Source organism: Callithrix jacchus, chromosome 22 (assembly GCF_049354715.1).
Source record: "Callithrix jacchus isolate 240 chromosome 22, calJac240_pri, whole genome shotgun sequence".
Taxonomy (NCBI): Eukaryota; Metazoa; Chordata; class Mammalia; order Primates; family Cebidae; genus Callithrix; species Callithrix jacchus.
The window spans coordinates 40,314,113-40,337,876 of NC_133523.1; the positions used below are offsets into that span (position 1 = coordinate 40,314,113).

Sequence of the window (23,764 nt, forward strand, 5' to 3'; positions counted from 1 at the left end):
GAGGTTAGGAAATGGAAAGGTGAGAGGAGGTGGGAGTTAGAGGCTGGGGACTGGGGTGCAGAGGGCAGAGTGAACTGGGGGGCGTTTAGAAGAGTACTGGGGTTGGCACTTCAGAGGCTTGCCCAGAGAAGGCGAGGCCACCCGACGGTGCAAGCTACAAGGCCGAGGAAGTCCGCGGCGAGGGGCGTGGTTGGAGGTGTGTATTACATGGTATTCCCCCCCACCAACTCCTCTTGCCTTTCCAAGTCTTTTCCTCTGGTTCCGCCTCCTTTTCAGGAATGACATGCCCTTTGCCCAATCAGAACCGCGTGCCTGGCGCAGCGCAGCCAATCGTGCGGCGCGGGGAGGAGCTGGGGAGGGGGCTCGCAAGGCTAGGGGAGGGGGCTAGGGGCCTCCGAGGGCTCCGGAGCGGCGACTGGCGAGCCATGGCGCTGGGGCTGCAGCGCGCAAGGTACTGAGGTTCGGGGGGCAGGAGTTCTGGGAATTGGGCGGCTCCCCTCCTGGAGACCCTTGAACTGGATTGGGGGGTTTCGCGGGTGCGAGCCAAGAAAGCCCCGGGGCGCGCAGTTGAAGGCACATCCCCGCCGCACTCTCCACCTTGGGGACTGCAGGGGTGGGAGATTCCCTGCGTCCCTGGCTGCCCCGCCCCTCTGACCAAGAGCGGCTAGGGTCCCCGATTTCCAGCTACCCAAGGCTCGCTTCCCCACCTGGTTGCGTGCGGAACTTGGGATTCCTGAGAAATTACGGGTGACCATGTGAGCAGTACCCGGGCTTCTGCGTCGAATATTCTCTCTCCACGTATTGGTCCCTCTTAGCCTCTGAACCCCCCAAATTGAGGGTGTTCTTTGCCACCAGGTCCCTGGGATCCTAGGAGATATGGGATACCCCTAAATTGAGCCTTCTCACGTATAGGGAGTGCCTTGGAATGGCATTCAGCTCCTGAGTTCAAGAGAGGAGAGATCTCCTCTGATCGTACCCTTCCTGACAGTCTCCCAAACCTTGGGATTCCCTAGAAGTGGGCTGAGGGGAGCCCCTTTCAGAATCCGTCTGGGACCCTTCCGAGGAGCCTTTTTGTATTCTTTTAAAAGGCAGAGTTACCCCCTTAAGTAACAGGGAAACAAGCTGGACTCACTTTCCAAAGTCTGGCCCCTCATCTCACCCCTCCAGCCCCATCTTGAGGGACAGGGGAGCCCCATCCAACTTTTATTTAGGGGAGACTCCATGGCAGGGTGCGGTGAGCCTGCAGGCTGTGATGGGAGCGCCCCTGCCACAGTGCTTAGCTGGGGTCATTCCAGGCAGAGGATGGGTTTCTGGGTTCACCTCCCAGCAGGTGCAGCACTGCTGGAACACAGAGGAACCTGTGCCCTAGGGCCACTGCCCAGGTCAGGGAGTCCTATCTGGCCATGTTCTCATGGGACTGTGGAAAATGTTCTAGGTCCTCAGCTTTCCCTGTCCAATGTGAGGCACCCAATAAGCCTCACCCCCTTCCCTCCTCCCTGGCTTCTCAGGCCTGATTGGATCCGTGCACACCCCATGTTTCTTACCCCCCCATCCTCTCCCCCTTTCCCCATTCTATTCCAGGCCCTGGCTCTGGGCCTACCAGGGAACTCCATCCCACTCCTTTTGGGCCAGCCGCCGTCCCGCCCCTCTCAGCACCCCCTCCTGGCTAGGTGGGGGCCCCTCTTGGCTGAGCTGGGGTGCCCCCCCTCCCCACCCAAGGCCAGCCCTTTCCTGTAGAGTCATCTCCCTGCCACGCGCCACCCACTCATAACTCGCACCCGGGTCCTGGCTGCACTGCGTCCCCTCCTGCACCCCCTGGAATGACCCATCAGCCAAAGGGGGCCTGGGCGATGGTGAGTGGGCCCCCCACACCCCCTTTCCCCTTTCCCTTCCTCTAGCTGGGCCTGGCTGCCATCCCACTGTGGGCAAGGATGCTCTTGGGAAGTCCCTGGTGGGTGCAGCTTTCAGCCTAGAGTGCCCAGTGAGGAACAGGGTTCCCGGAGGAGCTAGAATTTGGGGGACCAGCACCCCACCGGATTACCATGTCCTTGTGAACAAGCAGAGTCAGGTGCCAGAGAGACTCCCCCAGACCCCCATGCTAAATCCCTTCACAAACCCAAACCCTGCCTCTGGTCTCTCAGGACACCTCTGGACAGTGCCAAGGGGCATCCTTGCCCAGCTACAACCTAAGCCCCCACCCACCAAATCCTCTTTCTGTAGGACCCCCCTGCCAATACCCAGCTGAGTGCAGAAGAGAAAGGCCCGGAAGTAGCCCTGAATGTGGGTCAGGGACTCCCTAATTTTACTGTGCCTTTCTCATGGGTGGCAGCTTCTTCAGGGCAGAGAAGAGGTGAGCTTCTCTCCTTCCTGGTTGGAGGGGGGCACTGGGCCCCGACCCCCATTCTCAGGCTTCACCCTCTGGCCGCCAGGCCCTGGCCCCACCCCTGTTCTTGGCTGGAACATGGAGGAAGGGTGGCAGGGTTCCAACTGCACGTCCCAAGCTGGGCAGAGTGCCAGGGGGCTGGACCAGGGCTGGGCATGGGGCCAGCTGGGGAGATCTGGAGGCAGCAGGGGTGTGAGGGGGGAAGGGACTGAGGCTGCTAGGCAAAAGAGGGGCAAGGCAGGGGCCCCTTGGGTGGCGGGCACACCTACCAAGAGCACAGGCCCTAGAGCCGGGGTTCAAATCCCATCTCACCCACCGCCTGGTGGTGTGGACTTGTGTCAGTGACTGCTGCTCTGAGCCTCAGTTTCAGATCCTGGAAATATGGGGTGGCTGGGGGCGGTGGCTCAGGCCTGTTATTCCAGCACTTTGGGAGGCTGAGTTGGGTGGATTGCAGGAGTTCAATACCGGCCTGGGCAACATGGCAAAGTCTCATCTATACTAGAAATACACACATTGTGTGGTGGTGAATGTCCGCAGTCCCAGCTACTCGGGCGGCTGAGGTGGGAAGATGGCTTGAGCCTGGGAGGCAGAGGTTGTAGTGAGCCAAGATCAGGCCACTGCACTCTAGCCTGAGCAATAGAGCCCGACCTTGTGTTAAAGAAAAAAAAAGAAAAGTGGGGATGACACCCCCTTTTCATCACCCCAGATCAAGATGAGGAGCCAGTAGTGAGGAAGCAGACGGTGGGGGGCATGACACCCAATAGGTGTGCCATAAATTGAGTTCGAGTCAAGAGTAGGCAGACCTAGCTTGAATCCCTGGCTCTGCTACTGAAAGCTGTGGGGCCTCAGGCAAGTTTCATCATCTGGTTGGGCCTGCTTCCTCATCGGGGTGAACGGGGAAGTAATTGCAGGAACATGGTCAGATTAACTGAGAAGTGGTTCAGCGTGGTTGTGTCGATGGAGGGCGCTGGGTTACTCAGGCTGAGGATGCCAATGCTCTGACTCAGTCTGTGTCTCTATAAAAGGCGAGATCAGGCCGGGCGCCGTGGCTCATGCCTATAATCCCAGCACTTTGGGAGGCTGAGGTGCGTGGATCATGAGGTCAGATCGAGACCATCCTGGTTAACATGGTGAAACCCTGTCTCATCTCTACTAAAAATACAAAAAAAAAAAAAAAAAAAAAAAGAAAAAGGAACAAAATTAGTGGGGTGTGGTCGTGGGTGCCTGTAGTCCCACCTACTCAGAAGACTGAGGCAGGAGAATTGCTTGAACCAGGAAAGCAGAGGTTGCAGTGAGCCGAGATTAAGCCACTGCACTCCAGCCTGGGTGACGGAACAAGACTCAGTCTAAAAGAAAAAAAAAGAAAGCGAGGGAGATCACTTTTACTGCTCAATAGGGCTGTAGTAAGGACTTAATGGGGTCTCCCGCTCCGAGGGTGGTCAGCACACCAATGCTCTGTAGTAAGGACTTAATGGGGTCTCCCGCTCCGAGAGTGGTCAGCACACCAATGCTCTGTAGTAAGGACTTAATGGGGTCTCCCGCTCCGAGAGTGGTCAGCACACCAATGCTCTGTAGTAAGGACTTAATGGGGTCTCCCGCTCCGAGGGTGGTCAGCACACCAGTGCTCTGTAGTAAGGACTTAATGGGGTCTCCCGCTCCGAGGGTGGTCAGCACACCAGTGCTCTGTAGTAAGGACTTAATGGGGTCTCCCGCTCCGAGGGTGGTCAGCACACCAGTGCTCTGTAGTAAGGACTTAATGGGGTCTCCAGCTCCGAGGGTGATCAGCACACCAGTGCTCTGTAGTAAGGACTTAATGGGGTCTCCCGCTCCGAGGGTGGTCAGCACACCAGTGCTCTGTAGTAAGGACATAATGGGGTCTCCCACTCCGAGGGTGGTCAGCACACCAGTGCTCTGTAGTAAGGACTTAATGGGGTCTCCCGCTCCGAGGGTGGTCAGCACACCAGTGCTCTGTAGTAAGGACTTAATGGGGTCTCCCGCTCCGAGGGTGGTCAGCACACCAGTGCTCTGTAGTAAGGACTTAATGGGGTCTCCCGCTCCGAGGGTGGTCAGCACACCAGTGCTCTGTAGTACTACCACTGTTACTTCGTCCTCCTTTTAAGCTTTAAGATGCTTATGTAAAAACCATGTATGTAATAGCATGTGCACACCACACCATCAGGCATGTAGAGTAACCCACAGGTTACTCTAAAGCCCAAGAGGCTCCTAAGCCTTTGCTTTTCATCCCTGACATGTGCAAAGGGAGAATAATAAGTTCAACCTGGGCCAGCTGTGGTGGCTAACGCCTGTAATCCCAGCACTTTAGGAGTCCAAGGCGGGCAGATCACCTGAGGTCAGGAGTTTGAGACCAGCCTGGCCAACATAGTGAAACCCCTGTTTCTACTAAAATTACAAAAATTATCCAGGCATGGTGGCAAGTGCCTGTACTCCCAGCGACTCAGGAGACTGAGGCAAGAGAATCACTTGAACCCGGGAGGCAGAGGTGACAGTGAGCCAAGATCGAACCACTGCACTCTTCAAAAATAAAAAAAAATGTTTAACCTTTGTATAACACTAACTATTTGCCAGGCCCTGTTTTCTAAGCCCTTGACATATATATGGACTCATTTAATCTGCAAAACAACCCTATGAGCTAGGTGCTGTTACTATGCTCAGGGAGTCTGTGCCACTTGTCCAAAGTCACACAGCTTATAAGTAGTGGAGTCGGGATTGGAACCCTGAGCCAGAGGAACTAGCCCCCACACTTCCCAGTAGAACATCCAGAGGGCAGGCTGGAAGCTGGAAGGAGGGTCCCTCCGCAGCCACCAGCTGGCTCCTTCTATGGAAGAAGCAGCCCAGCCACAGAGAGGATTACAGAGCCCAGCTGTCTGGGAGGTGAGGCGCTGGCCCCACCTCCCTGCCGATTCCCACTCCCTGTTCCCTCTGTCGGGCCCCCAGCTCAGTGAGGCCCTCTCACCCCCACCCTCTGGGCAGGAAGACAAACAGGGCTGGAACAGAACAGGACGGAATGTCCTCTCAGGCAGGCAGGACTGAGGCCCCTGCCCCCACGAACCAGGCAGGAGGGGACAGGACAGGGCGATATCTCCCCCGCTCCTGCCCTCTCTGGTGCCTCCCACCCTGCTGCACTGTGGACTTTATTTTCCTTCTGCCTCCAGACAGGAAAATAGCCCCTCACCTTGGGGGGTGGGGCTGCAGGTCTCTTGCCTGGGGCTGGAGTTGATGCCACCCCAGAAGCAGCCTCTGCTCTTGAATTTAGGAAGGGATAGTGTCCCCTCCTAGAGGTTCTGCTTCTGTCGGATGGATCCCAAGGAGGGGATGAGAGAAAAGACTGAAAACTGGAAACTCATGGCCCAGATTCGAGTCCCAGCTCTGCTAGTTGTTGGCTTTGGGGCTTCTTGGGCAAGGACTTCACCTTTCAGCGTCTCAGTTTCCCCGCATTGTAAAGTGGAAGTTTAAAATGCTCCCCCCTCTGCTGGGTGCGGTGGCTCACCCTGTAATCCCAACACTTTGGGAGGTGGAGGTGGGCAGATCACTTGAGGTCAGAAGTTCGAGACCAGCCTGTCCAACATGGTGACACCCCGTCTCTACTAAAAATAGAAAAATTAGCCAGGCATGATGGTGGGTTTCTGTAATCCCAGCTACTTGGGAGGCTGAGGCAGAAGAATCGCTTGAACCTGGGAGGTGGAGGTTGCGGTGAGCCAAGATTGTGCCATTGCACTCCAGCCTGGGCAACAAGAGTGAAACTTTGGCTCAAAAATAAGCACATAAGTAATTTTAAAGATGTAAAAATAAATAAATAAATAAAATGCCTCCCTCCTAGGGCTCCCCTGAGGATTGGATAAATACATAGTTCAGTGGTAAGCATATAAATGCTTAGCAAATGGCAGCTGCCTATTACCAATGGTAATATTTATCCATATTATAAGTGTAGATGAGATTATATATACAATATGCTACACTAGACTATATATACAATATACTAGGTGTAATACACCACATAATAATCTTTCATTTTGTCTATTTTTGTTAATTTTTTGTTGTCTTCTTTTAGATACAGAGCCTTGCTCTGTCACCCAGGTTGGAGTGCAGTGGCACAATCATGGCTCACTGTAACCTCGAATCTGGGTTCAAGCAATCCTCTGCTTCACCCTCCCAAATTTATAGCTGCTTCCAGCTTTAATTTTGTATGAAAGTAAAGAGGCTGGGCATGGTGGCTTATGCCTGTAATCCCAGAATTTTGGGAGGCCAAGGTGGGAGGATCACTTGAGTTCAGAAGTTTAGGACCAGCCTAGGCAACAAAATCACACACACACACATACACACGTCTCTACATGAAAAAAAAAATACAAAAATTAGTTGGGTGTGCTGGTGCACACCTGTGGTCCCAGGTACACAAGAGGCTGAGGCTGGAGGATGGTTGAGCCTAGGATGTTGAGACATATTTATGCCACTGCACTACAGCCTGAGCAACAGAGCAAGAGCCTGCCAGAAAAGAAAGAAAGAGAGGGGAGAGAAAGAGAGGAAAGAAAAGAGAAAGAGAAAGGAAGGAAGGAAGGAAGGAAGGGAGGGAGGGAGGGAGGGAGGGAGGGAGGGAGGGAGGGAGGGAGGAAGGGAAAGGAAGGAAGGAAGGAAGAAAGAAAGACAGGAAGAAAGGAAGGCAGAAAGGCTTTGGGTTGGGTTCACAGAGACCTGGAGTTTTAATTTGAAGACAGTGGCAGAAACAGGGAGAAGAGCTAAAATCCGGACATAAACCCAGGCCCACAGAGAGAGAGAGAATGAGAGTTCAGGCTGACCATCGTTTAAAGGCAGGCCTCCCTATTTGTGGGCAGGCACTGCACCTCTCTGAGCCTCTGCGTCCTCATCTGTTCAATGGGATGTTATCAACTTCCCTCTGGGTTGCCTGAGCATTAGGCAGGTTAACGTAAGTTTCACACTTGGCACTGGGAGTGACAAAATAGTAAAAGCTGGATAGGTGGCAGATATTTCTGGCAAAATGACACTGATGCTTCCAATCCTACATGTAAAATGTAGGTATTTGAAATGGATTGCAGGGGAGGGTGAGTGGTGAACAGAACAGGTTGCTTTGCTGTGTCACCCTGGTGGGTCCCTGCCCCTCTTAGGGCCCCTGCTGGTGGTTTGTCGTTAGACTTCGAGATCTGCGTTCCAAGATTCTTAGGATGGTTCAGTTGAAGGAAAAGGGCAGGGGAGGATATTCTGGGAAGCTATAGGGCAGGGGGCCTAGGAGTCTGTAGGCATCTCCTTCGTGGGCCCTCCCTCCTCTGACCCTGGGCCAGTTCAGCCAGCCCCCTCCCAGCAGGGGCCCTCCCTGTCCCCCAGGAAATAAACTGCAGATAAGTCAGGGAGGGGACAGAGCGGTCATAGGCGCGCCACGGAGAGGAGCGAGGCGGCGGAGGCACCATGGGCTGGCAAGACCACAGGTAAAATCCCGGCTAGGAAGGGCTCCACAGTGTAGCCCTCGCAGGCCAAGAGAGAGCCGCGAACTCGCCACAGCCACACATCGAGGCCTACATAGCCCCGGCCCAGCCCTCCATGAGCCTTGGCCCCACGTGGCAGTGCCCCACGGGCTCGTTCCGCGCTCGTGTCTTTCCCGAGTCACCACCAGTGAACGCTGCCCATGCCCTCAGGTCAGCCACCGAGCTCCGCAAGGAAAAGTCCCGGGATGCGGCCCGCAGCCGGCGCAGCCAGGAGACCGAGGTGCTGTACCAGCTGGCGCACACGCTGCCCTTCGCACGTGGCGTCAGCGCCCACCTGGACAAGGCCTCTATCATGCGCCTCACCATCAGCTACCTGCGCATGCACCGCCTCTGCGCCTCAGGTGAGCGCCGCCCGTGGGAATTCCCATCTTGACCAGGCCCCGCCCACGGAAAGCTACTTCCCTGGGAGGCTCCTCCTCCGGGAAGCCATAGCCCGACAAAGCCCCGCCCTCTGGTGACGTCTTCCCAGCGGAGCCCCACCCCCTGGAAGCCACTTCCCACGGGAGTCCCCGCCCCCTGTGAGTTTCCGACCACCTGGGAGTCCCGCCCCCTTAGAAGTCCATCACTTGAGGCCCCGCCCCTTAAAAAGAGCCCTCTGGAAGCCCCGCCTCCTTAGGACGCTCAGAGAAACCCCTAACCCCTCAACCCTTGCCATTTGGTCCTCTAGGAGACTCTCCCAGATAGATAGGCGCTGGTCTCATAACAAATCCACTGGGAGTCTGCGCCGCCCAACTTTTCATTACCGTAGCTGAGAGTCCCTTGTCCCTTCCCCACCCTGCTAGTTCTATGTCACTTGTTCTCTTAGTAGGCATTTCCTTGAATTTCCACCCAGTTAGAATTGCACCCCGCAGCAGGCTTTGCCACACACGTTCACGCGCGTGCGCGCGCGCGCGCGCGCGCGCACACACACACACACACACACACACACACACCATGGAATCCCAGGACTCTGAAAAGGGAGGAAGTAGCATTTATTCTCTGGGAGGCTCTGCCCATTTGATTTCTCTGCCCCATAGAATTTTACTTTTCTAGGAGGCTTTCCCCCCTTAGAAGTCTGTCCCCTGGGAGTCCCTGCTTCTCTAGAGTTCTGTCCCTCTGAAAGGTCCTGCCCTCCATGAGTTCCAAACGGGAGGCTTCCCCCTCAGCTCTGTATTACAACTCCCCGTAGGTCTTGGCCTCTTCATATTTTGACCCTGGGGAGTTCCATCCACTTAGAATTCTGTCCTCCAAGAAGGCCCATCCACATCCTTAGAATTCTGTCCTCCAAGAAGGCCCATCCACATCCTTAGAATTCTGCCCCCTGGGAGGCTCTGATTCTAATTCGAGTGCTTCATGGTCCCGCTCTCTTCCTTGGGAATCCAGACCACTAGGATGTACCCCCACACATTTGGGGGTGCATGTAAGTTTCTCTGAATGAGGAAATGCAGAGGGAGGCTAGCTAGGGTCAGTCTGCAACTGACTTAGAGATGCACCCATCCTCCCTGCCCCGGGTACCAGGGGAGTGGAACCAGGTGGGAGCAGGGGGAGAACCACTGGATGCCTGCTACCTGAAGGCCCTGGAGGGCTTCGTCATGGTGCTCACCGCCGAGGGAGACATGGCTTACCTGTCGGAGAATGTCAGCAAGCACCTGGGCCTCAGTCAGGTGAGAGGTGCTCCCTGCTCTGTGCCTGGCCCTGTACTGGTGATGCTGGGGATACAGTGATGAACAGGACAGCCATAGCCCCACCTTTATGGGACTCACAATACCAAGGGCATATAGGTATGTCACTAGACAGGAAGACCCAGAATGGTCAGGGCTGGGATGGGACAGTCTAGGGGGCTCTGGGAGCCCAGGGGTGGTGTACCTGACCTAGCCTGGGTGGGGATGGAGGGCTTCTGGGAGGAGAAGACATCTGAGTTGAAATCTGAAGAACTTAGCTGGTCAAAGGAGTGTGGAGAATGGATGGAATCAGTGAAGAATGTACGTGGCAGAGGGAACAGAGGAGGCAAAGGCCAAGAGGTGAGGAAAAAAAAAAGAGTATTTGGGGTAAATAAAGAAGTTGGCCACATGCAGTGGCTCGCACTTGTAACCCTAGCACTTTGGGAGGCCAAGAGGGGAGGATAGTTTGCATTCAGGAGTTCAGTGTTTCACCTGGGCAACATGGCAAAATCCCGTCTCCACCAAAAATATAAAAATTTACCAGGTGTGGTGGCACACACCTGTGGTCCTAGCTACTTAGGAAGCTGGGTGGGAGGCTCACTTGAGCCTGGGAGGTGGAGGTTGCAGTGAGCCAAGATCGCACCAGTACACTCCAGCCTGGGTGACAGAGCAAGAGCCAGTCTCAAAAAAAAAAAAAAAAGAAAAGAAAAGTTTATCCTCCTAGGTGCAGAGTGCAATAGGAGAAGCTGAGAGATAAAAGACTAGAGAGGTCATCAGGGTAGGCTGTGGCCAAATTTAAAGCCAAGTTAGCTTTATCTCCAGGACCCTGGGGAGCTACAGAACAAATTTAAGCAGTGTAGAGATTATGCCAGAGAGGTAGAATCAGATTTACATTTTTGAAAGATCCCTCTACGTACAGCGTAGAGATAGATTTGGAGGGAGTGAGATCAGAGGTTGAGAGATCAGCAAAGTGTAGATGCCAGTATCAGGTGGGAGAAGAACAGGGGCAGGGGCCATGGGGACGGAAAAATAGAAACAGGAGACATTTAGAAAGTAAACCTAACTTTCTTTCTTTTTTTTAATTAACATGGAAGGCTTCACGCATTTGCATATCATCCCTGTGCAGAGACCATGCTAACCTTCTCTGTGTCTTCTGATTTTTAGCCTATGTGCAGCCGGAGCGAGCATAGAAAGTAGAACTAACTTTAATTCATCCTTACAGCAAGGCCCATGAGAGAGTTCCCATTCTTTTTTCTATCTCACATAAATGAGTTCCATAGTTGGTATCTGTTCCTTTTCTCTGCCTCATTACCCCACTCCTGGTACCAATTCCTCTGTTAGTGTGAGTGAGCATTTGGACCCAGAGAGATGAGTGTCACAAGATCCCAAAGCTAGGAAGTGGCAGAGCCAGAATTCGGCTTCAGCTACAAGAGATTCTGTCAGAGGAGCAAGCTCTCCCTCTTTCCCTGTTCACCAGCACCAGCTCCATTCACATGGTGAGCCAACAGGGTCCACCTTCACCTGTGTCCCCTCCTCCTAGCACCAGGCTCATTTCCCAGATTAAAACGAAGAGTTGGGTTTTCAGTCTGCCAGACAGGTGTGATATAAATGGAGTCTCATCTCAGTGCAAGGAGAGCCTTGGACTTACTGTTCCCTCTTTCTAGAATACTCTTACTCCAGGGGGCCACAAGGCTACCTCACTTGCTTCGTTCAGCAGTTTTTTAAAATGTCACCTCTTCAAAGAAACTGTCTAGACCACTCTCTCTAAAGCAGCCTCCCATCATTGCATCACCTTTTCCTGCTTTTGTTTTCTTCATGTTGCTTTTTATATTATCATTATATGCTCTTTCATTCACTGTCTGTCTCACCCCACTGGCCAGTAAGCTCTTCAAGGCAGGGATTTGTGTGTGTGGCCACCATGTCCATACCATTTAGAAGAGCTGGGTGCGGTGACTCCCATCTATAATCCCAGTACTTTAGGAGGCCAAGGTGGGAGGACTGCTTGAGCTCAGGACTTTGAGACCAGCCTGGGCAACATAGTGAGACCCCATCTCTAAAAAAAGTTTTTTAAAAATTAGCCGAAAGCCAGTGCAGTGGGTCACACCTGTAATCCCAACACTTTGGGAGGCCAAGGTGGACAGATTACTTGAGGTCAGGAGTTCAAGACCAGCCTGGCCAACATGATGAAACCCCATCTCTACTAAAATTACAAAAATTAGCTAGGCATGATGGCACACACCTGTAGGCCCAGCTACTCAGGAGTCTGAGGTAGGAGAATGGCTTGAACCTGGGAGGTGGAGGTTGCAGTGAGCTGAGATCGTGCCATTGCATTCTAGCCTGAGCGACAGAGCGAGACTCCATCTCAAAAATAAATAGCAAATAAATAAATAGCTCGGTGGGGCAGAGCATGCCTGTAGTCCCAACTACTGAGGAGGCTGAGGTGGGAGGATCAGATCGTTTGAGCCCAGTAGGTTGTGGCTGCAGGAAGTCATGACTGTACCACTGCACTCCAGCCTGGGCAACAGAGCAAGACCTGTCCAATCAATCAATCAATCAATAGAAGAGAGCCTGGCACTTGGTAGGTGCTGAATAAATGCTTGGTCAGTGGGTGGATGAATGGATGGATGGACAAATGGATGGATAAATGAATGGGGAGATGGTGAAATCTTCCAGGCTTGAGAATTAGAGCAGGGGAATGAGGATGGGATGGAGGAGATGGGTCAGAGGCCCTGGTACACCCCACCCCACTCTTGTCCCTGGCAGCTGGAGCTCATTGGACACAGCATCTTTGATTTCATCCACCCCTGTGACCAAGAGGAGCTTCAGGACGCCCTGACCCCCCAGCAGAGTGAGTTCCCTGGAGGCCTCTGTCCCCACCATACAGAGGAGGAAGCTGAGGCTCTACCCTTCCCTCAGCATATTCCCTTCTCTTCTGGAACACCAGACTAAGACAAGTAGGAAGAGGAGAGATAGCCCTGCCCTGGGGAGCTTGAGGGGACACATACTACCCCTGGGGGACCCTCTCTGGTTCCAGATCCTAATTATTGGGATGGAGCTGGGGAGGCCTGACCAGCCAGGTTGCTGGAGGGTACTGGGCTTGTGTGCAGCTGCCTGTGACCGCCCCCATCCCGGGCCTCCCCAGCCCTGTCCAGGAGGAAGGCGGAGGCCCCCCCAACGGAACGGTGCTTCTCCTTGCGCATGAAGAGTACACTCACCAGCCGTGGGCGCACCCTCAACCTCAAAGCAGCTACCTGGAAGGTGCGTGGGGCCCGGCTGGAAATGGGCAAGGATGCCAGGGCAGCCAGGGCTGCTGGTGCTGGGTGTGAGCACTGGAAGATCTCAAAGGGTGCTGGAGTCTTGGTATCCCCTGGCCCGGGAACCCTGCAGGGCTCACTCAGATCGGGTCTAGTGGGTCCTTAGGGCATTACGGAGTGTGGGTGTCTGTGGAGTTGGGACCTGGGGCTCCTGTAAGCTTTCTTAGGATGGATCCCTATGGGCCTGGGGTAGGCGTCCTCAGCCCCTTTGAACCTAGAGTCTCCACAGGGTTGGAATCTGGAGTCCTCACGCGCTCTAAGCTGTGTCTCACCTCCCTGGGGGGCCACAGGACGCACCTTCCAGCCCCATGGATGGTTTCAGGCCTTGAGGCATCACTGCCTTGACCCCTCTCCCCACCCCACCACCGTCTTGGCCCCCAGGTGCTACACTGCTCTGGACATATGAGGGCCTACAAGCCCCCTGCACAGACTTCTCCAGCTGGGAGCCCCAGCTCAGAGCCTCCCCTTCAGTGTCTAGTGCTCATCTGCGAAGCCATCCCCCACCCAGGCAGCCTGGAGCCCCCACTGGGCCGGGGGGCCTTCCTCAGCCGCCACAGCCTGGACATGAAGTTCACCTACTGTGATGACAGGTGGGCAGGGGTCCCCCCCTTCCCTCTGCCCAAGTTCAAGTGCTCTGTTTCCCTCCCCACCTCCACAACCCACATTTCTCTCTCTTCTTTCTCACTTCATCCATCTCTCTCTCTCTGTGTCTGCTGTCTCTGAATTTTCTAAATGTTTTTCTAATCTTTTCTTTTTTTTTGTTAAAACGCTGCCTCGCCATTTGTCCAGACTGCTCTCAAACTCCTGGGCTCAAGCCATCTTCCCAACTTTGCCTCCCAAAGTGCTGAGATTACAAGTGTGAGCCACCGTGCCTGGCATCCTTTTGTCTTTCATTCTCTCTCTGTCTCTGAGTCTTTCTCTTAGTGTCTATCTCTCTTTGTCCCTCTTCTAAATGAATGAGTCAATTTGTGTCAAGCAGTGAGGTGCCACAGGTTCCGGAAATTAGGATGTGGACACTTCGGGGGTCATTATTCAACCCGCCATCCTCCTCTTGTTCTGTTTCTTACTCCTTTTCTCTCAGTTGCAATCCTGTCTCTCTACATCTTGCTGACTTTGTCCCTGTGTCCCCTGTTGCCACTTCCCTCTACCTCTTCTCCCTCTCAGTCAGTTGCATCCTGACCAGACCCCACTCTGCCTCACCCCCAGGATCGCAGAAGTGGCTGGCTATAGTCCTGATGACCTGATTGGCTGTTCTGCCTACGAGTACATCCACGCGCTGGACTTCGATGCAGTCAGCAAGAGCATCCACACATGTATGTACCCAATTTCCCCAGGCTTGGAGCCAGCTGCCACATGGCCCATAGCCGACACCAGGACCCTGAGCTCCCCTCACCCCAGAATGCACTCCCTCCCCACCCCAACACCAGCTCCCTGCTCCCCAAGCCCCAAGGACCCGTCTCCTTCCTTGCTCTCATACCCAGCCCCAGATCTTTCTCTCCCCAGTTGCACTCTTGGTGGCCCTGACCCCTCCCCATCCCCTTCCTCAGTGCTGAGCAAGGGCCAGGCAGTAACAGGGCAGTACCGATTCCTGGCCCGGAGCGGTGGCTACCTGTGGACCCAGACGCAGGCCACAGTGGTGTCAGGGGGCCGGGGCTCCCAGTCGGAGAGTATCATCTGTGTCCATTTTTTAATTAGGTAAGCGGGGGTTGGGGTGCCTGTGTGAGGGCCTGGTCTGTACATGTGGACAGGTGTGTGTGTGTGTGTGTGTGTGTGCGCGCGCGCGTGCACATATAAGCATGCATGTGTATCACGCATAAGTGTTTGTGAGGGAGTGTGCACATGTACACATGTGAGGAACGTGTGTGGCCATGTAAATGCTGTTGCTTGTGCCTGCATGTACGCAGGTATGTGTATGGGTGTGTGGACTGTTAATTTGTTTTTTCTTGCTGCAAACCTCTGCTTAAGTGGACTCTTCATTCAAATTAGAAAGGGCTCTACATTTGGTGGGTGTGGTGGCTCACGCCTGTAATCCTGGCACTTTGGGAGGCTGAGGTGGGCAGATTGCCTGAGCTCAGGAGTTGGAGACCAGCCTGGGCAACGTGGCAAAACGCTGTCTCTACCAATAATACAAAAAAATTAGCCAGGTGTGGTGACACATGCCTATAATCCCAACTACCTGGGCGACTGAGGCAGGAGAATCGTTTGAACCCAGGAGGAGGTTGCAGTGAGCCGAGACTGCGTCACTGCACTCCGGCCTGGGCAACAGAGCGAGACTCTGTCTCAACAACAACAACAAAAAAGACTCTACATTCAAGTTAAAATAAGAAATGTAACAGAATCCTGGGGTCTTTTTTGCATTCTAAAAATTGGTGTGTGGCTCATGCCTGTAATCCCAGCACTTTGGGAGGCCAAGGAAGGAAGCTTGCTAGATCCTAGGAGTTCAAGACCAGCCGGGTCAAAGTGGTTAAGACACAATCTCAAAAATAAAAATAAAAACCATGTATGGCTTGCATACAGTAAATTCTCTTTATGGTACACAGTTCTGTGAATTTTGACACATACACACAATTGTGTAACTGCTATCACAACCCATTGAGCAATGGGTGTGATTGTAACAGTGGTTACACAATTACCACAATTTGGTTTTTTGAGACAGAGTTTTGCTCTTGTCCCCCAGGCTGGAGTACGATAGCATGATTTTTGGCTCACTTCAACCTCAGCCTCCCCGGTTCAAGCAATACTCCTGCCTCAGCCTCCCAAGTAGCTGGGATTACAGGCGCCTGCCACCACACCCAACTAATTTTTGTGTTTTGAGTAAAGATAGGGTTTTACCCTGTTGGCCAGGCTGGTCTTGAACTCCAGATTTCAAGTGATCCAGCTGCCTCAGCCTCCCAGAGTGCTGGGATCACAGGCATCAGCAACCATGCCTGGCCATTACCACAATTTTTTTACACAAAAATGTTCTCTTACAGTCAACACCTTCCACATCCCCATGTCCCTGGCAACCACTGTCCTCAGACCCCAGAGTTTTGCTTTTTCCAGAGGGTCACATACAGGGAATTATACAGTATGTAGCCTTTTGGGCCTGGATTTTACTGAGCATGATATATTTAAAATTCCTCCATGTTGTGGTCTTTCTTGTACTTTGTTTTGTTTTGTTTTTTGAGACAGAGTCTCACTCTGTTTCCCAGGAGTGTGCTGGTGCTCAAGTGATTCTCCTGCCTCAGCCTCCCGAGTAGCTGGGATTACAGGCATGCACCACCATGCACAGCTAATTTTCATATTTTTAGTAGAGATGGAGTTTTTACCAGGTTAGCCAGCCTGGTCTTCAACTCCTGACCTCAGGTGATCCACCCGCCTCAGCCTCCCAAAGTGCTGAGATTTCAGGTGTGAGCCCCCGTGCCCATCCCAAGTTGTGGTTTGTATCAGTAGTTCCTTTGTAAATAGTGAATAGTATTCCATGGTATGAATGGAGCGGTTTTTTTTATCCATTCACCAGTTGGAAGACTTGGGCTGTTTACAAGTTTGGGTGATTACAATAAAAACAGCTACTGTAAACATTCTTATACAAGATTTCATGAGATCACATGTTTTCATTTCTCTTGGGTGAACAGGAGTTATATAGTAAGTATATATTTAATTTAAGAAACTGCCATGGCTGGGCACAGTGGCTCATGCCTGTAATCCTAGCATTTTGGGAGGTCAAGGCAGGCGGATCACTTGAGGCCAGGAGTTTGAGACCAGCCTGGCCAACATGACAAAACCCCATCTCCACTAAAAATGCAAAATCATGCAGGTATGGGTGGCACGTGCTTAAAACCCCAGTTGCTTGGCAGGCTGAGACATGACAATCGCTTGAACCAGGCGGTGGAGGTTGCGGTGAGCTGAGATTGCACCACTGCATTCCAGCCTGGGCGACAGAGTGAGATTCTGTCAAGAAAAAGAGAAAGAAAGAAAGAGAGAGGGAGAGAAGAAGAAAGGAGGGAGGGAGGGAAGGAAGGAAGGGAGGAAGGAAGGAAGGAAGGAAGGGAGGAAGGAAGGGAAGGAAGGGAAGGAAGGAAGGAAGGAAGGAAGGGAGGGAGGGAGGGAGGGAGGGAGGGAGGGAGGGGAGGGGAGGGGAGGGGAGGGGAGGGGAGGGAAAGGGAAAGGGAAAGGGAAAGGGAAGGGAAAGGGAAGGAAGGGAAGGAAGGAAACCAAGGCTGGGTACTGTGGCTCATGCCTGTAATCCCAGCACTTTGGGAGGCCGAGGTGGGTGGATCACCTGAGGTCAGGAGCCTGGTCAATATGTTGAAACCCTGTCTCTACTAAAAATACAAAAATTAGCTGGATGTGGTGGTGCATGCCTGTAGTGCCAACTAGTCAGGAGGCTGAGGCAGGAGAATCACTTGAACCTGGGAGGCAGAGGTTGCAATGAGCCAAGATCGCGCCACTGCACTCCAGCCTGGACAATAGACCAAGACTCTGTTGCCAAAAAAAAAAAAAAAAAAAAGAGAGAGAAACAGCCAAACTGTTTTCCCAATGGCTCTATCGTTTTGCATTCCCATCAGCAATGTATGAGGGTTCCAGTTGCTTCATATCCTTGCCAGCTTTTCATATTGTCTGGGTTTTGGGGTTTGGTGTTACTTTTAGTCATTCTAATAGGGGTTTAGTGGGAAAATCATGATGGGGCTTTTTTTCTCTGTTATGTGTTATAGAAGCTTTTCACCATTTAGGAATGCAGCGGTATCCATGACAACATAATGAGGCAGAGTTAGAATTATAGCTTTTTGGTCAGGTGCAGTGGCTCATGCCTGTAATCCCAGCACTTTTGGAAGCCGAGGTGGGCAGATGACTTGAGATCAGGAGTTCGAGACCAGCCTGACCAACATGGCAAAACCCCATTTCTACTAAAAATATAAAAATTAGCCAGGTGTGATGCCGTGTGCCTGTAATCTGAGCTACGTGGAAGGCTGAGCCAGGAGAATCGCTTGAATCCGGGAGGTTGCAATGAGCGGAGATTGGGCCACTGCATTCCAGCCTGGGCAACAAGTAAGACTCTGTCTTAGAAAAAAACAAAGAAGGACAAGAAAAAAAAATACATCTTTTATTTTAAGGTTGTCTTACAGGACATGGCACCAGTTTCTAAAGCCTCAGGGTTTTTTCTAAATCTGGAGGAATGTTCTGAAATACAAATCAACATATATATATAATATATATAATATATAAATTTTTATATTTTTTATATATATATATATATATATATATATATATATATATATATAAATTTTTTTTTAGGCCAGGCATGATAGCTCATGCCTGTAATCCCAACGCTTGGGAGGCCAAGGCAGGCAGATCACAAGGTCAGGAGATTGAGACCGTCCTGGCTAACATAGTGAAACCCCATCTCTACTAAAAATACAAAAAATTAGCTGGGCATGGTGGCATGCATCTGTAGTCCCAGCTACTCAGGAGGCTGAGGCAGGAGAATCACTTGAACTTGGGAGGCGGTGGTTGCAGTGAGCCGAGATCGCACCACTGCATTCCAGCCTGGGTGACAGTGAGACTCTGTCTCAAAAAGAAAATTTGTGATAAAGTCTTGCTTTGTCATGCAGGCTGGAGTACAGTGGCACAAACAGGGCTCACTGCAGCCTTGACCTCCTGGGCACAAGCAATCCTCCCACCTGAGCCTCCCAAGTTGCTGGGACTACAGGCATGCACTACCATGCCTGGCTACTGTTTTTGTATTTTTGTAGAGATGGAGTTTCATTATGTTGCCCAGGCTGGTCTTGAACTACTGAGTTCAGGTGACCCACCCGCCTTGGTTTCCCAAAGTGCTAGGATTAGAGGTGTGAGCCCTGAAACCCAGCCTATAATTTTTAAAAAATAGGAATGTGGTCTTGTTATGTTTCCCAGGCTGGCCTCAAAGTCCTGGGCTCAAGTGACCCTCCCACCTCAGCCTCCCAAAATGCTGGGATTGCAGATGTGAATCACCATGGCAGGCCTACAAATCAACTTATGCCTCATGTCTCTGCCCTTCTCAGAGCCTTTGTGAGGCTCCCCAGTATCCTCAGGAGAAAGCCCAAGGGCATTGTCATGGCTCCCCAGGCCCTGTGAAGCCTCTGCCTCCGTCCCCTTCTCCCTCACTCTCCCAACCTCAGGACCTTTGCACAGGCCGTTCCTCCTGCCCAGAACGCTCTCCTCTCTTCCCTCCTCCCCTTTCTCCTGAGTCATACCCACACATCCTTCCGGTCTCAGCTCAGACATCACTTCTGGAGACCCTTTTTCCTGAGCCCCTATATGAGGTCAGATGCCCCCACCCCACTTTCTCTCCGGGTATCCTGCACTTTTACACCAGAGCACTTAAAACCATTTGTAATTATCCTATTAACTGGTGTGTTCAGCCAGGCCTTCTTTGATTGCCCTTTTCAAAATTGCTTTATTTTTCTCCCTAGTACTTACCACTGTTATTTTTTTTGGAGACAGAGTCTTGTCTTGATCTGTTGCCTAGGCTGGAGTGCAGTGGCATGACCTTGGCTCACTGCAACCAACCTTTGCCTCCCAGGTTCAAGTGATTCTCCTGAATGACCCTCCCAAGTAGCTGGGATTACCGGAACCCGCCACCCACACCCAGCTAAATTTTTGTATTTTTAGTAGAGACGGGATTTCACCATGTTGGGCAGGCTGGTCTTGAACTCCTGACCTCTCAGATGATCTGTCTGCCGCGGGCTCCCAAAGTGCTGGGGATTACAGGTGTGAGCTACCGTGCCAGGCCTTCCCTAGTACTTACCACTGTCTAACCCAACACTGTCCGATAAAAGCATGATGCCAGCCACAGACGTCATTTTGAATTTTCTAGTAGTGACATTAAAAAGGTAAACAGAATGCTGGGCTTGGTAGCTCACACCTGTAATCCCAACACTTTGGGAGGCCATGGCCAGGAGTTTGAGACTAGCCTTGGCTACATAGGGAGACCCCATCTCTACACGTAATTTAACAATTAGCCCAGCATGGTGGCATGTGCCTGTAGTCCCAGCTACTCAGGAGGCTGAGGCAGGAGGATCTCCTGGGTGATTGAGGCTGCAGTGAGCTGAGATTGCACCACTGCATTGCAGCCTGAGAGACAGAACAAGACACTGTCTCAAAAAAAAAAAAAAAAAAAAAGGTAAACAGAAGCAGGTGAAATTAATTTATTTATTTTTAATTAATTTATTTATTTTTGAGGTAGAGTCTCACTCTATTACCCAGGCTGGAGTGTGGTGGTATGATCTCGGTTCACTGCAACCTCCACCTCCAGGGTTCAAATGATTCTCCTGCCTCAGCCTCTGAGTAGCTAGGACTACAGGTGTGTGCCAACACGCCCGGCTAAGTTTTGAATTTTGAGTAGAGATGGGGTTTCGCCATGTGGGCCAAGCTGATCCTGAACTCCTGACCTCAAGTGATCCACCAGCCTAGGCCTCCCAAAGTGCTGGGATTATATGCGTGAGCCACCGTGCGTGGCCTATTTTTAATAATACATTTTATTATTCATATTCAAGATCACACTGCTGTGTACGTAGCGGAGCTGAGATTTGAACCCAGGCCGCTGTCTGTAGAGTCCTTGCTATGAACCACTACACAGTAGTGCTTGACAAGGAGGTGTTTGTGGAATGACGAATAAGTGAACTGAATGTGGCACATGTGCACATATTTGAACCCAAGTGTATGGGACGTGTGAGCATCTCTGTCCCTGGACCCACTTGGGTGTATGTGAGCACTCCTGTTTGTGCCTGTGTATACCGAGTGTGTGTATGAGTGCAATTGTATGTGCTTATGTTTTTCAGGGGAATAAGGGTGGCTTTGATCCAGCCTAAATTGGGATGTTTCCTGCCCAGGGAGGGTTTCCTGAGGGTGGGGAGAGGTCACAGCTTCTCAAGAAGCTGGTGGGAAGACTAGGCCCACCTGCATCCTGTCCTGTAGGGGGTTATGCAGATGAGATGCAAATGAGGGCTTGATCCTCAGCCCCACCCAACTCTCCAAAAGCCAGTTTGCCCAGTGAGCATTTGGATCCTCTCTGCAGCCAGAGACTGTGTGAAGGGAGGTGCTGGGGACATAAGGATGTATTTATAAACCTGTTCCCTTGAATATGAAAAATAGCTATGAATAGAAACAGCATAAATAAAATCTTATTCATAAAAATTACAGCCCTATGAATTCTTCCTATTTGGTAACATAATGAAGACTATGTTAAAAATAGATTTTTCATCAATACCTTTCTAAGAATCTATAAAGAGAATATTTAGGTATTCTGAAGCCTTCCGCTCACCCCTCTCTCTGCCCCAGGGCCTCCCCTCCCTGCTCCTAGGTCTCCTCCCCTTCTGTCTTTTGGCCCTGCCCCCCCATCCCTCAGTCTTCCTCCTCTCTGCCCAGGCTGTGCTAAATGCCAGCTCTTTTTTCTGCCTTTCCTTTTACAGAAGGAGCCTGGAAAGGGACAAACTTAACTTTCTTTTTAAAATGCTGTCAGAATAGGCCAGGCGCAGTGGCTCACGCCTGTAATCCTAGCACTTTGAGAGGCTGAGGCAGGTGTATCACCTGAGATCAGGAGTTCAAGACCAACCTGGCCAACAGGGTGAAACCCCATCTCTACTAAAAATACAAAATTAGCCGAGCATGAGGGTGTGCACCTGTAATTCCAGCTACTTGGGAGGCTGAGGCAGGAGAATCACTTGAACCTGGGAGGTGGGGGTTGTAGTGAGCTGAGATTGCACCACTGCACTCCAGCCTGGGCAACAGAGGGAGACCCTGTCTAAAAAAATAAAAAGCAGTCAACAAAAATCAAACCCTTATAGGAGACAAATAAATGTGGGCAATTATTCTCTGCAAAATGCCCTCCAAGCCCCTGGGCGCCATTGCCTCTTGTAATAGGACGTCACCTGAATAGGTCCTGGGCTGCAGCCAAGGACCCTCCCTGACTCCCATCTCCCTTTCTGCCTCATACCCCAGCCGGGTAGAAGAGACCGGAGTGGTGCTGTCCCTGGAGCAAACGGAGCAACATTCTCGCAGACCCATTCAGCGGGGCAGCCCCTCTCAGAAGGACGCTTCTAACTCTGGGGGCAGCCTTGGTATGGGGCAGGGCTGGGGCTGGGAGGGGTTGTGTCCCTAGGGCCCTTGGGAGAAAGCCCAAGCACCTTCACATGGCCCGCCACGCCCCGTGGGACCTGCCTCCCTTCCCTGCGCACTCAGCCTCCAAACCACACGGCCTCCTAAGAGCCCTCGGAATGCTCCAGCTTCGTGCCTCAGGGCCTTTGCACGTGCAGTCTCCTCCGCCCAGAATGCTCTTCTCTCTCCCATCCTCCCTCCTCTCCTGTGGCTATAGCATGGTTGCTTCAGCCTCGTGCTGGCCTCTGCTCTAAATTCTGCTGTGGCCCCGCGTTGCCCCCGGGCTTCTGGCTCCTTCCGTTTGGCTTTGCTGCTCTTTGGCTTCCAGTAATCTCGATCTACCTAAGTCTGGCTCCTTTCTCCCTCTTCCCTCTTTCTCTTTGCATCCTGGATGAGCCTCCCTCCCGGTTTGTCCTTCAAGCTCTTGCTGGCTGCCCATGCTTCTGGGTGTGGGGCGGGATTGCAGATATGACATCCTTTCGTTTTGTGGCTCTGGGCTTTGTCTTAACCTCTGGGGACCTTACAGCCTCCTTGAGGGCTTGGGGCCAGTCTTCTCTCCTAAGGTGCAAGTTCCCTAGAGCTGAATGGCCAAATGCTGTTCTGGGCCACCACTCCCCTCCCCTAGGACCTTCCAGAGACTTACCACAATCTGGCCACTGAAGTTTACACCTGGGCCAGGTGTGGTGGCTCATGCCTGTAAATCCAGCACTTTGGGAGGCTGAACTGGGCGCATCACTTGGGGTCAGGAGTCTGAGATCAATATAATGAAACCCTGTCTCTACAAAACATACAAAAATTAGCTGGGCATGGTGGCACCCACCTGTAATTCCAGCTGCTCGGGAGGCTGAGGCAGAAGCTGCAGTGAGTTGAGATTTCGCCACCGCACTCCAGCCTGGGTGACAGAGCGAGGCACTAAGAACAGTGACCATCCTGACTTGCTGAAGATGTCAACTGTGTTCCTGGGGTTGTTGTGGAGGGCTCTGTCCCTCAGCCCGAGGTCACCAGCCCGTGTCCTCCCTGTCTCCACATGTCCTGCAGATGCTCCTGGCCCCCGGATCCTCGCCTTCCTGCACCCCCCTTCCATGAGCGAGGCTGCCCTGGCCGCTGACCCCCGCCGTTTCTGCAGCCCTGACCTCCGTCGCCTCCTGGGACCAATCCTGGATGGGGCTTCAGTAGCTGCCACCCCCAGCACCCCACCAGCCACACGGCGCCCCCGAAGTCCTCTTTCGGTAAGCCATCCCACCCATGTGAGCCCTCAGCATCCAGGGCTCAGTCCCCCGGGTGGTCTTGGCCTGTGACTTAAACCTGGCTGTCCTCTGGGACTCAGTTTCTCCATCTGTGTAGTGGGGAGGTTGGGATGAGATGAGGTTTAGGTTCCTTTAAGATCCAGATCCAGATTCTTCAACTGTTAGAATTCCAGAATCTGCCTCCATTTAGGGAAAAACTTTCTCAAGCTATGTTTTTCCTCTGTTCTCCTAATAATGCAACAATTATCAACACAGAAGAAGACTATGTGACCAAATGTGGGTAACGTTCCCCACACACCAAGCAGCAGACTCAGCTGGGTGTCCTCTAATTCACTTCCAGCACCAGCTACCTGGAGATAGTGTCAGACCCCACAGGTTGAGGCTCAGTCCCCAAGACTGCTCCTTGTTCTTCAGACACCAGTCACAAGTCTGGGCCTCCAGAATTTCTTTTTTATTTTAATTTTTGACATGGAGTCTCACTCTGCCACCCAGGCTGGAGTGCAATGATGCAATCTCAGCTCACTGCAACCTCCACCTCCCAGGTTCAAGCAAT

At 52.3% G+C, this 23,764-nt stretch overlaps 1 protein-coding gene and 1 non-coding gene across 10 annotated transcripts in view; one reads left to right on the forward strand and one right to left on the reverse strand.

Moving 5' to 3' along the window:
* The window catches only part of HIF3A (hypoxia inducible factor 3 subunit alpha), a 44,197-nt gene continuing 20,433 nt past the window's right edge, over positions 1–23,764 (forward strand). For 2 of the 9 annotated variants that reach the window (XM_035284829.2, XM_054250504.2), the window contains exons 1-10: positions 397–451; positions 8,047–8,237; positions 9,394–9,539; positions 12,300–12,384; positions 12,679–12,794; positions 13,232–13,440; positions 14,057–14,163; positions 14,398–14,545; positions 21,809–21,927; positions 23,003–23,193. In XM_035284829.2, coding sequence (XP_035140720.1) covers positions 426–451; positions 8,047–8,237; positions 9,394–9,539; positions 12,300–12,384; positions 12,679–12,794; positions 13,232–13,440; positions 14,057–14,163; positions 14,398–14,545; positions 21,809–21,927; positions 23,003–23,193 — 1,338 coding nt within the window. In that variant the 5' untranslated portion in view covers positions 397–425. Of the gene's footprint in view, positions 197–396; positions 452–1,763; positions 1,854–7,770; positions 7,840–8,046; positions 8,238–9,393; positions 9,540–12,299; positions 12,385–12,678; positions 12,795–13,231; positions 13,441–14,056; positions 14,164–14,397; positions 14,546–21,808; positions 21,928–23,002; positions 23,194–23,764 lie in introns of those variants that run through there. The other 7 variants (XM_078360201.1, XM_078360200.1, XM_035284831.3 and 4 more) reach the window with 7 other exon arrangements.
* Positions 10,618–10,722, reverse strand: LOC118150349 (U6 spliceosomal RNA). The gene has a single exon (XR_004738459.1). It is a non-coding gene; the product is annotated as a U6 spliceosomal RNA (small nuclear RNA).